This window comes from Phodopus roborovskii, unplaced genomic scaffold (genome assembly GCF_943737965.1).
Source record: "Phodopus roborovskii unplaced genomic scaffold, PHOROB, whole genome shotgun sequence".
NCBI lineage: Eukaryota > Metazoa > Chordata > Mammalia > Rodentia > Cricetidae > Phodopus > Phodopus roborovskii.
This window is the reverse complement of record NW_026125047.1, coordinates 96,074-115,255: the sequence shown is the minus strand read 5'-3', so window position 1 is coordinate 115,255 and position 19,182 is coordinate 96,074. Positions and strand designations below refer to the sequence as shown.

The following is a 19,182-nucleotide window of genomic DNA, read 5'->3' as shown; positions in this document are numbered from 1 at the left end:
TGGAAATCCCTTACATGAAACAGTTGCAAGAATAACCAACACATTAGGAGAAAAGTTTCTCTTTCCTGTGAGTCATAAGTACTTCCCAGGCAAAAGAGCCATACCAATTGTTTTCACCAACAGAGGAGTTTTAACACCCTCATGCCTAGTTTTCTTTCTCCAGGAAGTTGACCTCTGTTTCATTGGCAATGCAATGGTGGACTGGGCTGGGCACATTGTTTTTCTGGGTAATCACTCATCTTCATTAGAGAATCATCATTTACTAGGCAGCAATCAGACCAAAAAGAACTAAGGCTGAGTGATAGGGTTCAGTAAAGGACCCTGTAGTGGGTCCAGGCTACATAGCTGCAGCCTCCTGGTCAGCCCCCCAGGCAATTCTATCTGTAGTGTTTTCCAACTTGGTCCTATACAGAAAATACAAACTTTAGGTTCAGGTTTTAGCTCAGTAACAGATTGTTCACTTAACATTAGTGAGGAATGGAATTCAATTTCCAGTAATGGAAATATTAGGGGAGGGAGAGGAGGATAGGGGAAGAGAAGGGAAACGGGAGAGGGGAGAGGGGAGAGAGGCCCTTGTAAGAAATGTATTTCTTTACTAGCACTAAGATACCAGTTTTCCCTTATACCTAGGAAAAAGGCTATGGCTCATTTTATAGCATTGATTTCATAATTCAGTACTTCTATAAGAGTCATTTATTATAATAGATGTTAGAAAACAGTCTTGATGAAAAAGAACTGAATTTGGCTACACAATAAGGTTTATTTCATGAAGGGAAAAGGATAGTGACATAAATTATTCAGTGCCCATCATTGGGACTAGTGTAGTATATGGGTGATACAATGAAGATATGAGAACACCTACTGCTTGCTTTTCATCCAAGACTGAATGCTTTCCCCGTGCTGTGTGCTGTAACAGACAATAAAAACATCAATTGTCAACAATTTTTTGCTCAGTTTATTGATTCAATCAACTTTCATATTTGACTATATATCCTCATTTATCAGCTCAATTGATGAGATTCAGCCCTACAAGGAAACTTTATGAAGCAGATATACATTTAAAGGGAAAGTTATAAAAGAGGTAGAAATTAGAAAACTGAATATTTCACATGCCTAGAAATATAATACAATAACTGAGAATGTTTTCATATTCTTGCTTTAAACTTATGCCTGTAGTCATTTAGTGTTGACTGTTTACCAAAATACCTCATACTAAAGTGTATGCCTTTTACGATAAATTAAGTTTCTACAGTTTATGGCAAAATGTGATCTTTGCCTTCCATTTACCCCTGTATACAAAAAACTATCCTAGATTTTAACTCTCCCATACTCTTTGTCTGTTATCCATTCTCCTCTAACATTTAACACAGAAATAACTCCTTATCATGTAACTCTGATCTCGAATTCCACTAGTTGTTTCTTGAAGCAAAGAATAATGCATTGTAGCCCCCTCCAAACTCAGCAGATTCAAGGCTTATTAAATCTAAACAAACAAACAAACAGAATGCAAATAAAAGCTCTCATCACCTTATGGTTAACATTAACATTCCTGGTGTGTATCAATACCAAACACACAAACACACACACACACACACACACACACACACACACACACACACACACAAAATGTGTTTTTCCATTTTCCTCTTCTATGTTTTCTAAGTTAGGCAATTCCTCAAGTCACAGATTTTTATATTTTGCTTCATCTGCTTGATAAAAGTCAAAATTCAATTCCTATTTATAGCTAAAATTGCCTTCCAGGTGAGAAACAAGCAATGTCCACCCTGTCTCCAAGGTCCCAATAACAAACAAATGTGTGAATCTGCCAAAGTTCAATACTGGGAGCCAATGAGTATGTTAGGCTCCCTAACAGAACAGGTGAGAGGTTCCTTTCAGGAATGTAGGTTTTCCTTTCCCAACAGGCATCATGTGAAAAGCCTTATCCAACAGGGGTGAGAACCTTCCTATAACCACATAGTTCATACATGGTGCTGCAGTCTTCCCTGTTCTGCATATTATAGCCTAAACCTTCAAGAGGTGGTCATATACAATTAATGCAGAGTGGCCTACAACAGGAAGTGGGGAGAAACTGGACACACATGCCCTTCCCAAGCTGGTTTTTCAGGGTTGTAGAGCATCAGCAGGTCTAACTGGGAAGATCTTTTGCAAGGGGAACACCTGATTGCCCCAGGTACTGTTGGGCTCAGAGAACAGTCACTCACAACACTATCATTCCCTCAAACTTAATGCATTTAATTTCAGACTTTATTGCATGCACATAGGGCAAGCCCAAAGTATGAACTACTTTCGTTAAACTAGCATCAGGTCTTTATGAAGCTGATGAACTGAAGGAAGAATAAAATTTCTATCTTCCTATAATTTAATTTCCTCTTACTTAATGGGGATCCCCAATATATATATGCTAAATAGATATAAAGATTTTTTTGAATTGACCCAATTGCCCCCACTCCATGATGGTGTTCTTCTCTGACTTTTTTTAGGAACATGGAATACCGACCAACCTGGGCTATGCGGTGGCCCCACATCACTCAGGGGTCTACCCGGTCCATATTCAGCTGTATGCAGCTTGGAAGAAGGTCTGGGGTATTCAGGTCACCAGCACTGAAGAGTATCCACATCTGAAACCTGCAAGATACAGGAAGGGCTTCATTCACAATAGCATCATGGTGAGCACATATGTCTGGGTCTGAGGACCCATGATACCCCATGTTTAAGAGAAGAGATTAACATTCTTTCTGAGGATATAACACAGAGCTACTTTAACATGACTTTCAGAAGTTTCCGACATGCCATGAAGGTGACTGGTCATACAATGACATACTGTTTGACTATCAGCTTATTTGAGCTGTAGAGTGATTTTACTGAGTGTTTAACAATCTAGAAACAATGGGAATGTGTTTTGTGTAGATTATCCACTAATATTTTCAAATTTAAATTTGGTCTGGGGCTCTACGTTTTTTTCCTTAGTGCTGCTTGTTTGAGTTGATTTAACATGAGTTAAAGGTAGGATGTCACCCTACAGATCAAGAAAACACCTTTCCAATCACTTCACTACCAGTAGATAAAAGGCAGCAATAGTGTCTCAAAGCTAAATCCATCTGTCTGAAGTATTTTGACTTTCAGGCATTCATAGCATTTTAGGATGCTGTTTATTTTCATTCTGGAAATTGCAGGGAAGGGTGGCATGTACTCCCTTTCCTTGTGTATTAGCTAAACAATAATGATCAAATTTAAGAATGATTTATCCATTATGAATTTGAGCTGGAAATTTAGCATCACTCATTGGAGGAAAAAGTGAAACCATTCCCTTGCTTCTAAAATGGCTAGTTTTATCCAATTCCAGATATCTTTGAAGATGTTCCCACCATTAGTTGTCAAGATCAGAGTAAGAGCTTACCATCTTCTTTCTGTTCAATATTTACACTTACCTACACTATTACTTATATTGCTACTATAACTACCTATCTATTAATCTGTCAATCTTTACATCTAATCTCCATCTCAAACCAAGAGAGAAGAATATATAGCTACTCATATTGGAGCTCCGTAATTTTATCATGGGGCTTTAATCATCTCATCACTATGATATGGCACTAGTGAACCAAAAACATGGATTATTACTTGAAATCATTGATACAGTACAATTGAAGTCTATAGAAATCCAGAAGTGTAAAAAGAATTATTCAAATAAATTTAAAAACAGAGAAAGCATTGAGATTCTTTCATTGTGTAATCACCCAACACGTCATGAAAGGAACTCATCATTTTAGCCATGACTACATTCTTTCATTTACCTTTAATTTAATTATGAATATTAAATGAGGAATAAATGTCATCATAGCTTTTTTGTGTAATTGGGTGTATTTTCTATTAGACTATAAATGATTTATTATTCAAAATAGGACTTTAGAGTCAATTTGCTTATTTGTTTTGTCTGTTGAACATCCAGAGTGACAGCAAATTCAACGCAAAAAATATTCCAGAAGTAGTCATTAAATGTTCTGTTTACTACTGAGATGAAATTTAAAGTCAGTTATATTGCAGACAAAGCAAAGTAGTGATCGTGAGAAAAGTTTGCTTTGAACCCCAGAACTGCATACTCTACAAGACTGAGTATCAGAAGGAGAATGGAAGCTTAGTTGGATGAGAAGCATAACCATGTTTGCTGCCTAAATGAAATGAACCCTAAGATAACACTGTATCCCTTAACCTGAGTCAGACAGTAGTTTAGATTTATAGAACTCAGTTAACTGGGCTCATACTTGAAGCTACAAATTGTATGTTTTTGATTCAGTTGCTTGACATTTGGGAAATTAAACCAGCATGAACAACTGGCTACAGGAGGACACCAGGAACCCTTTGCTGTCTGAAATTATGGGAGTGGTCCCAGTTCTTAGCTAAATCTTACCAGTGTTGCTTTCACCTCTTTGTCATCAGGTCCTCCCTCGGCAGACCTGTGGGCTGTTCACACATACTATTTTCTACAAGGAATATCCAGGAGGACCCCAGGAATTGGATAAAAGTATCAAAGGAGGTGAACTTTTCCTCACAATCCTTCTAAACCCAGTATGTGTTCTACTTGTACATTTCACAGTAGCATCAGTATTGTCAAATAAGTTACGTTTTAAAAACCAAATCATGAGGATATTTTTCCCCCAAGCAGGCTCTCACTAGGTATTCTGGCTAAAGTAGAAGTTGTTATATGAACCAAGTTGGGCTTAACCCCACAGTACTGCTTCCAGATTGCTGGGATTAAAAGTGTGTGTGATATCACACCCAGCTTATGGCTATTTTCTTTATGAGCAAAATACATTTATTTAAAGTGAATTACAGTCTACATTTGAAATCCTTTCCTGGATACAAATTGATTTCTTGGGAACTTTTCACCAGTGAATATGATGTTTGTTGTTGTTTAATATATAATGTTTTATTGTGTTGGCATGGTTTTCATTTGTCTCTAACTGTGAAAGTTTTTTTTTTTTTTTTTTATCATGAAAAGATTTTGGCTTCTAAAAAGCTTTTTTTTTTTTTTTTTTTTTTTGCACACAATTCAATGGTTATATTATTTTTATTCTTCATCCATTTTTAATGTTATAATTATATAGCATTCAAAGAATTTCAGATTCAGCACCATCCTTGCATCCTTGGAATACATTTTGTGTGAGCACATGGAAGAATTTTTTTTTTAATGTGCTATGGGTTTGTTTCGCTAGAGTCTCCCAATCCTTGTTAATTCTGAGATTTGCCAGAGCACCATTTTGGTCAAATTAAAAGCAAGGTTTTATTAAAATATTAAATTCTAACCCTGACAGAATTTGATCAGTGCCATTACCTAGAGACTTTTCAGGTGAGTGGTCTGGAGACACATGATGACAGGGCTTGCATGAACAAAACCCAAAAAGCACCACACCATTTAATGAGACCTTGTTGTTATTTTTCAAAACTAGAAGTCCCAGAATCCCTGGTCCTTGGGCAGGTGGAACTTTTTGGTTTATTTAAGGTCTAACACCCAGAGCGTTTTATGTCCATAATTATAAAGATATTAAAAAGTGATGACTTTGCTTTGTCCTCAGTAGTTACTATCAGTGACTTCGTAATAGGCGTTTGGAAATTTGCTTCTTACTTCATTTTCAACTGTGTGGAGGAGTTTGAGACAAAGTAATATTAACATGCAATATTTGTTTGATAATCACTGAAATCAAGGAGTCCTTAATTCCTTTGGGTTGAGAATCTTATTTTTTTTTTTTTGAGATTATAATAAATAAATTGCATCATTCCTTTTTCCTTCCCTTCCTCCATATTCTCCCATATACCCTTCTTGCTCTCTTTCAAACTTATGGCTTCTGTTTTCATTAATTGTTACCAGTGTTCATATCTGTTTATAAATGTATATCCTTGAATATAACCTACTCAGTCTGTATAATGTTACTTCTGTATATGTTTTCAGAGCTGACCATTTGGTATTGGATAACCAGTAATCTTTCCTGAACCAATTTTCCCATTCAAAGAATCCCTCAGTTGCCTGTGGTTCTTTGTCCTTGTTCGACTCATGTTTGGGCAGTAATATCTGAGACACATCTCATAACAAACTCTTGGTTTCTCTGGCTTTTACAATTGTTCTGCACCTTCTTCAGAAATGTTGCCCTAAGCCTTAGGTTCAGGAGTGTTTTGTCCACTAGACTTGAACTCTAGTGGTTTCTGGGGTGATCTATGTTTCTTGATGAGGCGTGAAGACTAGAGTTTTCTGTGGAGATAAGGACTAATGTTGAGATTGTTATTTGGCATTGCAATGGTTTAGTAAAATAGTGGTTCTAAGTTCTCCTCCAATATCTATGACTACTCTAGCACTATTTATTTATTTATTTATTTATTTATTTATTTATTTATTTATTGTGTATATGTATTTTGCCTGGGTCTATGCATGTGTACCGAGTATATTCCTGGTGCCTCCACAGATCTGAAGAGGGAATGGGATTTCATGGAACTAGAGTTATTGATGGTTATAAGTCAACTTGGGGGGCTGGGAGCCAAATACAGATCCTCTGAAAGAGCAACCAGTGCTTAACCACTGAGCCACCTCCCCAGGCCCTGTCAAGTGACTTCGTAATTAGTGACTTAATTTTTCTCTTTGTGACTCTCATTAAACTTATATTTCTAGAAAATTCTGTTTTGTACGATGATTTGTTGGTATATGATACCTATTGTGCCCTCATAATCCTGTGTATTTCTGTAATATCAATTATAATGTTTCTTCTTTCATCTCTGATTTCATTATCTAAGAATGTCATCTTTTCTCTATTCTGTCAATTTGCATAAATTTGTAAATATCCCAACTCTTAGGTAATTGACTATGTTTTTATATTCTCCATTTCATTTATTTCTGTTCTACTTACTATTATCTTCTTTCCTAATTCTTTGAGGTGTGAGCCAGGTGTTTATTGGAGAATTTTCTTTCATTATTCATTTAACATTCAGTGTTATCAACTTCTTCCCTTTCAGAATTTCTTTACAGTCCCTGTCAAGACTACTTGGTAATTTCTAGGCATACTAAAAAAAGGAGTAGGTTCATCATCCAAGTAATATGACTTCTTATGATACACGTATGATGTACACACACACACACACACACACACACACACACACACATATATATATACATATAATGCATGCATACACAATATAATTGTCAGTTGGCACCGGAATGTTGCTCATGTTCTTAAAAATGTAGTAAATATACATACTACTATTTAGTTTTGTAACCAAATTTAACACTTAGAATTTAATCAGCAGTACATGTTTAGCTCCAGTAATAACTTCCCAGGTTAATATAAGTAGACACACTTAAAATCTAAAAGTGTCCAAATGAAAGAAGCTAAATTGAAAATGTGTAATAATGGGCTATAATGTTACACTTAGGTGACTCAAAATTTAATTCTTTATTAACTTTATTTAACATCAAATACAGAATTTAGCATACAGTTTTTTTTTTAAGTTGTATGCTTTTAGCTATCAAAGTTTGTAATGAATCCATGTGCAGAGTCATAGAGGTATGGGATTATATCACCATGAGATGTTTGGAATTATTCCAGCTCTCTTATTTTTTCTTCCATAATGATTTCATTTCTGAATTCTCAGAAAAGCATGCCCTCATTTACATCTCATTGTAAATGGAACATAGGAGATAATGGGATTTATACTATAACCACCTTGCTTAATGTGAGACAACCTCATACATAGAACATTAGATATATGTTTTAATAAAACTAGAATAAAGTATCAGCTATATTTGAAACAGGTTTTGTTAGGTTAATTTTATATAATATTTTAGAGTCACAAATAATTCCAATGTAAACAAACATATGTTGTATGAAAATTATAAAATAACTTGTATGTTAAACCATAATATGAAATTGGGATAGAAACAAGTTAACTGGATATTAAATTTCTTCCCCTGAAGGTACATGTTTACTTAAATCAACCTAAAAGACTCACACAGAACATGAAACTAAAACATTGGAGGCTACATATTCTTTAGCAAGAAATTTGATATTTAAGTCACCATGGAGTTACAAAAACAATCACTGAAAATTAAGATTACACTTGTGTAGATGGATTTTTCTTTCCCACCAACCAGTTCCCCAAAAAATCACACAGACTAATTATAAATGTTCAGCCAATAACTCAGGCTTGTTACTGGCTAACTCTAACAATTTAAAAATAACCCATATTTCTTATCTATGCTCTGCCATGTGGCTACATACCTTTTCTTAGTACTGCAAGTTCAGTCCTTGCTTTCTTTCTTTCTATCTATCGCCTCATGACTCCCCAAGACTCCTTCCTTCTTCTTCACTGTCTCTCTCTTTGTTTGCCAGTCTCACTTTGCCAGTTATTGGCCAGTTAGCTCCTTTATTAAACTAATCACAACAACATATATCCACACAGTGTAAAGGAATATTCCATAAGTGGGAGTGTCAGAAATTCAAAATAAAAACTTTTGCATGTCATCTTTCCTTATTGAAAGTATATTCACAGTAGATGCTCAGGTCCCTTTGTCTTCACTTTCATGCTTTGGTTCCATCCTTGACCCATATCTGCTCTAACCCTCTTAAAAGGCATTTTGCCATCAGTACATTGACTGTTGTTGCCTCTTCTATCCACCCTCCCCATTGATTGCCATTAGCGTTTATTGTTTGAATGCCTAATTACCAGGTTTTTACCTAATAATATCGTTTTAATATTAAATTTAATTTAATTCATAAAGCATCATCCTGAGACTTACATGATTTCTTTTAAAATAGAAGATATTGTGGTATCTAATATTCCAACTACTGTAGTGGAAAAAAGAAAACTATCCTTCACACTTAATCCTCACTTAAACGACACATCATTAACATACAAATGTGTTTTGATTTCAACCTGAAAAGAACAGGAGAAAGGGATTTTCAGAATTTTCCTTTTATCTGAATACAAACTGTACTTGCTTTTAGCATTGGAATTGATGGTGATCTCAAAATAGAACTGGATGAAAGAGTTAGATCAGAACATGAAAAGTAAATAGAGAAATGAGTGGTACAAATAGAACTGCATATCCAATTATTGTTCTATGAAGTCTATTGGCCAAATAGTGGACCCCAAGGATGTTTTAAAGAGCAGTGTTGCTCACAATGTGCACTGTATACAGAGGTGGCTATCTAAGATGACATTCAATTTGGTAGAGAAACATGCTACAGACAGCATGACCCAACATAGCAATAGTGGTGACTTCAATACTTCACTCTGGCCAGTACAGAGGTCATCCAGTCAGAAATTAGATAGAGAAACTCTGAAAGTAAATGACATCATATATCAAATAGATCTGCAGTCAGCAATAGACCCTTTCATCTGAACAGTAAAGAATGTACTTTCTTCTCTACAGACTATGCAACTTTCTCCAAAATTGGCCAAACATTAGGACACAAAACAAGTATAAACAAATTTATGAAATTTGAAGTAACATCCTGCATTTTATCTGGCTACAAAGGAATAAAACTACATATCAACAAAAGTAGGTATGATAGAATGTACACAAACTTGTGGGAAACAAAGCAATACACTGTTGAATAAAATTTAGTCAAAGGAGAAATCAAGAAGGGATTTAGAAATTTCTAGTATTTAATGAAGGTAAAAACACAGCATGCTAGCTAAATTTAATTTTCTTTCCTCGGTTTTATAGCACTATATACTTTCATTAAAAAAATGGAAATAGCTCATATTAATAATCTAATATTACAAAGTCCTTGGAAAAATAAAACAACAACAAATCAATAGACAGGTAGACACAATAAAAGTTAGGGCTGCTGTTTTTTTGTTTGTTTGTTTTGTGTGTGTGTGTGTGTGTGTGTGTGTGTGTGTGTGTGTGTGTGTGTATAGAGTTGAGGTCTAGTGGGTTCCCCCCGATTTGCCTGATTCACTTTATTGTATCTATTGTTGTCTTTGTTCAGCTCATGTTCAGGTAGTCATGTTAGTGAGACTATGAGTACAGCTTTTAATATTACTACTCCACACCTTCTAACAGCACCCTCTTAGTCCTTCAGCTTTCCAATCTTTCTGGCCTGTGCTTTAGGTACCTATGTAGTTTTCCAGATGTATTTGTTGATACTGGTCTCCACAACTATCCATTTTGACTGTAGGCAACTAAGAAATGGTGAGAATCAGGATAAGCATCTTCCCCAGGAAAGCACACATCAATCAGTTTTCCATTACTGAATGGTATGCCTTAAAACCATATATACAAGTAATATTCTTAAGAACACATGCATATATCCATATATCAACAATTAATGAAGAAAAGACCAGACCAGTCTTGAAAATAAAGATCTTCGTGTGATGATTCTTTTTTTTTTTTTTTTTTTTTTACTTTTCAAGTCAGGGTTTCTCTGTGTAAACCCTGTAGACCAGGTCGGACTCAAACTCAGAGATCTATCTGCTTCTCCTACCAGACTGATGGCATGTGCAACCACTGCCTGCTTCCTTTGTGTGAGTTTTCAATTCAGATGAAAAAAAAGGAATTTATCGTCAACATATACAAGAATAGAAAGATAAAGCTTGGTGGTATTTGTTGGTAAGTACTAGAGAAGTAGAATAGTATATTCTGCAGATATAACAGAACTGTAGTGCCTGAAATTATACATATGTACAAAACTATCAGGCTAGTAAATTTACAGAGGTCTGAAAACAACAATCACAGCAATCTTCTCTCTAGTGTGCTTAAAATACATAGCTTTTTAAATCACCTTGGGAAGTCATGTGCCCAAAGGAAGGTAACTAGATTAAATTTCTTGAAAAGTTCTTTATTTTCTATCATCTAACTTCTATAAGATCTGTGAAGTCTAAAAGGCATGGGCTTTACTAAGAAGAGAAGCACATTTCCCATCCTGTATCCAACATAAATATTCTTGTCATTTGTGTTTTCTACACTGAAGTAGAGTACTATTCTTTCTATGCTCAAAAGTTCATAATATTATTATTTGTGTGTGTGTGTGTGTGTATGTGTGTTTACAACAACTGTCTTTTATTTTAATTACTGACTAGATGGCATTTAAAAATGTGTCTTGTTAGTGTAATAATTTAAAGCTTATTTTTTATAATTTTTAATTTATTATATGTATGTATCATTCTGTGTGAGTTTGTTCATGTGGAAGTGGTACCTATAGAGAGGTCAGGAGAGAGCCCCAGCTTCCCTGGAGATACAGGGGATTGTGGACCACTGGATAAGAGGACCTGGAGCCAAGTCAGGCCCTATGCAAGAACAGTATAGTCTTAACCTCTGAGCATCTCCATCTCATCTACCTAATCTACATAAAACAGAAAGTGAGAATTTGAGTAATTTTTACATGCCAAAATCTAATTATCATGATACAGTAGGTCTTCAGTTTTAGTAAACCACAAGGAATTGGGTGTTCTGATTTCCTTGGATACCAATTTGCTTAGACCAAATGAGTATCAAGATTGAAAACTATATTGTGTGAGAGTTATTTGACTGACAGCTCAAAAGAATAACTAGGCTCCTGTCCACTTAACATTCAGACAGTTCCCTGTTATTTTTCTTAGATTCCCATCATGACCTCATCACATATTGATATTTTCCTGCACTGTTCCACACTTGTCAAATACTAACATGTATTTCCCTAGTGCCGAATCCTTCTTGTATTTTCAATATAATCTTTGTTCAGACAGGAAGAAATATAATTTAATCATGTCTGAGGTGAAACCAGCTTATACCAGGTAGCTCACCATCATTCAAGTAGAGACACTACCCTATAAAATATTCAGTAACTGACAATCTCTTTAAAAAGAAAAGAAAAAAGTCTGGAATCTTATCAGATGGTGTCATCAGTAACTAAAAGCTTAAAATGAATATGCCTCCCTAGCTCTAATTTTTTCCCTTATTCATTTTAATTTTGTACTACACAAAGTTCAATATGAAAATAAGAGTTTCTAGGGCTTTCTGTTTGTTTGTTTTTGGTAGATAGGTTTGAAAATCTTGAATTCTTAAAGTGCAAGCTCCGGTGATAGGGTATTTACTGACTTCCAAAGTTCAAAACCCTGCCTGCATTCACTGTCACCCAGTCTACTGGAAGAGTGCCATGCTTGAAACTGACAGCAGAATATAATAAAACTGCAATAATACTTCGGAAGGACCTCACATCGAGATTCAAGAGGGACACCGAGGGGAATTGCTATGGTACAAAGTTTATTAGAACATCTACTAACTCCATGGACAGACAGACAGATAAGAGCAAGATGGAGAATCAGAGGAAAGTTCAGGTTTGACAATCATGGAAAACACTATGGCAGGATCCTGAAGAAAGGAATAAGAGCCCAATAGCAGAAACAGGGAATGTCTTCTTATACTTTTGTGTAGATGAGGGTGGTTTCACAGCATAATTTTGCAGTCAGGATGGGGAGGGGTGGGGAGGGTGTGTAGCCACTAATACCCCCTGTTGTTGAAAGCTCATTTGTCCTGCTGAGAGATCAGGGTACCCAGAAGTCTGATATCCAGGAACTTAAATATATCTCAAAAGGGTGCCTCTTAGTGATAGTGAAAAGGCCTGCAGATATTGAGATGTGAATAGAAGAATTACATTTTTATATTCCAGGTTTTTGTTTATATACATATAAAGAAATAGGATGACAACTCAGTTAACACCTTCTCGGCTCAAATTTGACATCATAGACTAGGCTGGGGCTAGGCTGGGGCTTCCTTCCCTGGAACAAGTACCAGGTGTTGGTCTTTAGGGCTGAAGCAGCATTAGAAGACTGGGAAGATGTTATTGACTCCAAGTAGTATGCTTGGCAGTGTTCTGGATAGCCTGGATTGGTATGGGAATTAATTAAATGCTACCTATGGATACAAGAGTCAAAAGAATTACTAAAAATGTAATCACAAGCCTAAGTAAGGAAGTCTGTGAAGAGCTTTTGAGTTGGAGATGACTAGGTAGAAAGTACTAGAAGAGTACTAGAATTCACAGATGAAGAAGTGCTCATAAGTGTACAACCTACTTTTTCTTCAGAGGAAGTAGTGGAGAAGGCAAAGAATAAAGGTAGATTCTAATGGGGTGGCTATATGCCCACTCAGAATTAGTCCATTATGTACTTTTTGAGTGAGTAAGGTAATAAATTAGCCCAACACAACATTGGCATTGGACCTGTAATATTTTAGCTCTCAACTTGGGAATGGCCAATGTCAAGGCTGCAACATTGCAAGTGAAACATGTTGGAGTTCCAGCCCAAACGTTAGTTCTTTTTGAAGCATCTGCTTATGGCACACAGTAGCTCATGCCCAGGCAAAAATAAGAGTTTATCTAAAGAGTCTGAGGAAGCTGAGGTTTCAGGAAAGCAGATCTTCAAGATAGGAAAATGATTAGCAATGTCATTAAGGAAGAAATTTCTGGATTATATTATCTATGATCCATATTATAGTCCAGATATAATTATTTTTTTGTTCTCTGTACTAAGTGTAACACTGATAAAACTGGAATATTCTAGCCAATATTAAAACAATTTAAAATCAGTATGTGTGAAAGGAGCAAGATAACAACAGCTGAAGTATTTTAATTTAAATTAGAACAGTATTCAACTTCTCCATGCACTGTTTGCTGAACCTTCATACACTTAGGCTGGCTGAGAAGCTTTCCATCCTGTGTATTACAAGTCTGTGAGCTTGGGGAATTTCTTGCAGATACTGGTATGCTATGGATTAGTGCTGGCTCTTCAGAAACATGAGAGGCAGCAGTGATAGGCAGAGAAACATCAACAAGAAATAACCTGAGCCAAAGTTTCAGGATTTTTATTTTTTTTAGTGATGAATAACAGAGAACCAGAAAAACAAGTTCATTTACCGAAATCCATTTCTTGGTCTGTGCAATAAAATACGATGAAAAAAAAAACATTTCAAATGTTTCAAATGTGATTATAAAGACACTTTTGTATATTTTTTCAAATTTTATATTTCTTTATGCAACATGGCCCTTTTTGGAAAAGTATAATATTCAGTCTTCAGCCATACCACTCTGAGCACATCTGATCTTGTCATAAAAGCATCAGAGCTATGTATTTGATGCAGAACAAAACCATTGCCTCCATTCCCAGCATCCTTCTTTATGTGATAACATTAATGTTTCTTACTAGGAGCTGTGGGTGTTACAGGTGTTCTCACCATATTTATTTTTGTAGAAATTAACTGCTAACTTGTCTACTGCAGTGAATCTGCCTCTTTCCAGACAGGGACTTTGAAGCAATTAGAGTTCTTGGGAGCTCTGGTCTTTTGCCTTCCAGCCCAGGAGAACAGCCACCAGCTGTGTGAAGAATGGACTCCCACAGAGTGTATAGATTGTGGGAAATTCTATTTCCACTCACAGACAGACCTACAATCACCTACTTCCCCCTCACCCCCCATAGCTTGTAAGATTCTCCCCTCTTCAAGTTTGCAGGACTAACCTTTACAAAAGGACAGGAATCACCATTTCCACAGCCATTCACACTCACAGCAGGGATTTCTTAAATCTGAAGTCAGCTAAGATGCCTGGTCTTACAGCGTATGATATTATTCTTTCTGTTCACTCTGAAAATCAAGATCAGACATAGTATAATGTAGTAGAAAATGTGGGCAAACTTAGCTCTTTTTCTGAATTTTTTATTAGTGCCTGTATTATTGTTCTAAAATGGTATTTACTTGTAAATTAGTGTCACATAATCTGATATAGGCTATCACAAAAGAACAAAATACTTTTAGCTTTTTGCCCTGAATCCTGTTTTCTCCATTCAAAAGCAAGCTGCTATTCTTGTATAGACATGCGTGCATCTTTCCAGTTGTTGCTGTTGCCATGGTCCTGAGAAAATGCAATTTGCATTCTTCTATATTTCTAGACTAGAAACAAGTCCATAAGATCACATTTGTGTTTTTTTTCTTTCAATATTATTTTCATAGAAAAATAAATGAAAACAACCATATTTTATTGAGAAAGTCTATTTCATCAATTGTAACTGAGTAATTTAGCTTTCCCAAAGCACATAATGAAAGAAGTAGAAAAGCTTTTTAGCATATACAAATTTTCAAAAGCAAAATGTGCATTCTCCTTCTTTGTGGCCATTAGTTAAAAGATAAAAGCAGCATTCAAAGAAACAAACAAAAAACTCTATTTTTCATCTGCTTTTATTTTGGAACTGTTAACATATAAACAAATCATGTTTACTATTGATATGATATCATATTCAATTCAATGATTGGTGCTCATATAAACAGTTGGTTAGTACAATGAAAAAGATGTTAGGCATTCATTAAATCAAAAGTAGTAATGTGAAATCTTTTAACCTTACCACAGAGTTCAACATTCTGCATTTTGCTAACTTTTCTGTAAATTATATATGATGTGCATATTTTTTAGTGTCTTGTTTCATTTCACTCAAACTTATTTTTTAAATGATTTTGGAGGCAGCTTAGGTGTTAAGCACACTTACATAACTTGCGTAACCATGATGAGCTGAGTTCTGATGCCAGCAGCCATGTACCAAGCCAGATGTGGACTTGTTCACGGCAGAAAACCCAACACTGTGTGATGTGGAGAGGGGAGGATCACTGGGGTTTACTGGCTGCCAGGCTATAGGATAAACCCAAGTTTAGGTTCAGGAAGAGAGTCTTCCTCAAAGCAGTAGATGGAGAGGGTTGAAGGAAGACAGGGATATCCTCCTCTGGCTTTTGAATACACAAAGATACAGGCACTTGCCTGTGTGCAAGCTACACCCACACAAACACACATGGAAAAATAACTTAGAGTTTATTTTTTTAAACAAAATAAAGTCACCATAAATACGGGTTTGTGTCATTAAACCTTGTTTCTCTTTATTTCTTCCCTCTACCCCTTTCTTAGCTATAGAGATAGTGAAGAGACATCAACTCATTCTAAAACATTTTGATAACTCCTGCTTTAGTATTTTGGGAAAGTAAAAACATTTTTCTGCTGTTTCAATAATAATTTATAAACTGATGGTGAGCTGGAAAAATGAGGTATTTATGCAAATACCTGAACTTACTGGCATCCACTAGGAAATTGTGTTGTGAGTATCTAATAATCATCTTATCATCTAATATCCATCTGTGTCCATCACTAAAGTGAGTTTCAGTTCACTTTTATTTTCTTCTATGAAGTTGAACTAATATTGCATTTTAAATTATCAGTGAAAATAATAAGAAACTTGCTGTGTAATTCATAACAAATGGTTACAGTGACCTAGATTTTCTAGATTACCAGTCTTCACTGTTACATCTCAAACACTGTATTAAGGACCTTTTCTTGGTGAATTTCATTCTATGAAGGTTGTGTTGTGTGCATGTTCACCTACTTTTTTAATTGAAAGAACACCAGATAGCATTCTCAAGAGGGACTGGTATTAGAGTAGAAGTGAACAAAAGATAGAGTTTTGTAAGATACAAGAGTAATAGCATGCTTAGAGTGAGCCATGGAGATATGATAGCAGGAGGGCGTCCAGTCAAAGGGAAGAGATTTGGTCTGTAATAAATGGTAAACTACAACAAAAAGCTTGGAGATACCATATTTGAAGTATAAGACAAAGTTGTAGGAGCCTGTAATAAGGTCATGAAAGTTCAGCATAATGTGTTGACAATGTGAAGTCTATTATTCTAATGAAGTGAAGGAATTCGCTGAAATAAAGGAGCAGTAGAATCGAACAACAAATGTAATTTTTAATTGTGGTTAAAGTTTAGGGGGCGTCTTTTGTTTCAGAAGCTTTTCCTATGTGTTGTTTGGGACATGTCTCTTTCATTCCCTACTGTTTGCTCTCACCTTAATGCCACTATTCATCCTTCAGATTTCACACTTACACTTCCTTCCTGGCCCCCCGGGGACCCTTCACTTGTTAAGCTGAAAATTACACCTTTATATTCACATAGAGCTATATGCCTAACACAACTCACAGTGGACTACTTAGTTTCTTAAGTCTCCTCTACACCTGCACAGTGTCTTAACCCAGGTCCCCCATCTTCATGTAACTTTGGTACAGAAACTGAATATACTGATTCATAATCAACAAATGAAAACTATGCCATTATAACTGTATCTCTCTAGCATCTTTTCTCTCATGAGTCATTTACATTGTTTTACAAGATGCGAAAGAAAACAAAGTGAAAGGAAGGGAAGGAAGAGAAGGGAGGACAGGGAAGGGGAAAGAGAAGCAGAAACTGAAATTTGTTCCTTTTCATATGTAAAATAAGGGGATCTTTCTACATGATCCCAGAACACAACCTCAATCATATTTATCAGTTTGTCATGTTTTCCCTAAGAACTGAAGAAAAGGCCATGCAAAATACATATGTTTAAATAGTACTGCATGTAAAATGAAAAAAATAAAAAGCTTTTTTTATTGTTTTACACAGAAAAGGCAAATGTTTTGGAGTACACAATGGTGATAATCTGGAAAAAACTCCATTTGAAGCAGCAGAAATCTAAATCACTTTTAATAAAAAGTTCTATCTGAGGGGTCTGAGGGCCTGTGACTCTGGGTTTTGAATGCATCCAATTCTTTCTCATTGCCCCTACACATAAATCAGGCTATAAAGACTTCCTCTATTGTAAACTGTGTGAGCTCATTACATATTTTGCTTCTGAAAAATTTCTGGGTGGTATGTCAGTTGACTGTGCTTTTCTTAGCTATTTTTAAATTATATAATTTCTATCCTTGCTTCTCATTCCAGGGAACAAATTGAGTCATCAAATGCGGTGCCTGCTCAGTCAGTCAAGACTGTGGTTTTCCTTGATTTTGTTGTCGACCAGATCACCTTAGGTGTTTCTGGAAGATTTTTTTTTTTTCTGTTTTGCTTATTAGTGTTCCTAGTTTTAAAGTCTCTTATATTTTATATAATAAGGTTACTTGTTGATATACTGTTAAAATTTTATATTCCACTTTGACAGATGTGAGAATTTTGACAGTCCATGGAATTAAAATAAACTATATATTTAGTATGTAAAAATTTCCAAACATTAAAGACCTCACCCATTTTTAGATATTTGAAAAATGAAGGTGTTTAAAAGAAATGCAAAACCTCAAGCCCTCAAACCAATCAGAAAACTGTCAGATTTCTTTACCTTTGCAAGGAGATGGGATGTTTTTCATTGTCCACAGAGAGATAGGATGCTGGTTGTCATCCTATGGATCCTATGTCCTATGGATCTGTCTTCATAGAACTTCACACCTAAGGGAACATTCTGTGTTCAATTACCCCCCACGCCTCCCCCACCCCCCGTGAGAGCATTAACTAAAGCCAGTGAGGCAGCCAGGAAGTTTAGAAGTGAGGAAAAGGTCATATTCTTGTAGATTAAAAGTTCATGGGGACTCCAGCCTCTTCAACACTATGGAAATCACTCACTTGAACCATGTAAAGATATGACTTCAAGCAAGGGCATTTCTTGGATTTATAGTTGTCATTTTTTAACACAATGTAAAGTACTCAGTAATGCCATTCAACATATAAAATCTAAGTAAAGGAATCTTGCTCCTTCTTGCAGCTGTTATTATAGCCACTTAAATTCTCTTTCACACACAGATACACACTCTAATCAAATGTGAATAAAAGATGTGCTATTGAAATTGCCATCCGTCTGCAGTTTCTTTTCAGAAGTCTATTCTATAGTTCATTTAAACAATTTGCTGCAGCAATCAAGTCTCTATGACAGAGCTTTCTCTGTGGGTGAGATATTGGACTCATATGCACAGTTGAGGAATTACGGAATTTAGAAAATAAAAATGAAATTTAAATATATCACTTTGCTGCCAATTTGAGGCAATTTCTAGACTGTATTTTACTGAATACTTCTTAGAAATTATATTGACTGCCATGTAAAATGAGTCTTGAATATTTAGTCTCTTACCATTACAGGTTTAAAAGCTGTGACTGTTGGGCCTGATGCCACACACCTTTAATCTCAGCACTCAGGAGACAGAGGCAGGCATATCTCTCTGAGTTAGAGCCCAGCCTTGTCTGTAAGAGGGAATTTCAGGACAGACAGGGCTGCATAGAGAAAATTGTGTAAAACAGGGTCTCAAAAAAAAAAAAAAAAAAAAAAAAAAAAAAACAAAAGCAACATGAAAAAAAATCTATGCTCATAC

At 35.6% G+C, this 19,182-nt stretch overlaps 1 protein-coding gene across 1 annotated transcript in view; it reads left to right on the top strand.

The window, feature by feature from the left end:
- Positions 1-2,501: 2,501 nt before the first annotated feature.
- Positions 2,502-19,182, top strand: part of LOC127217577 (bifunctional heparan sulfate N-deacetylase/N-sulfotransferase 4-like) — a gene marked incomplete at its 5' end in the record, with an annotated part of 99,685 nt that continues 83,004 nt past the window's right edge. Inside the window, 2 exon segments of the mRNA XM_051178586.1 lie at positions 2,502-2,687; positions 4,459-4,587. Coding sequence (XP_051034543.1) covers positions 2,502-2,687; positions 4,459-4,587 — 315 coding nt within the window.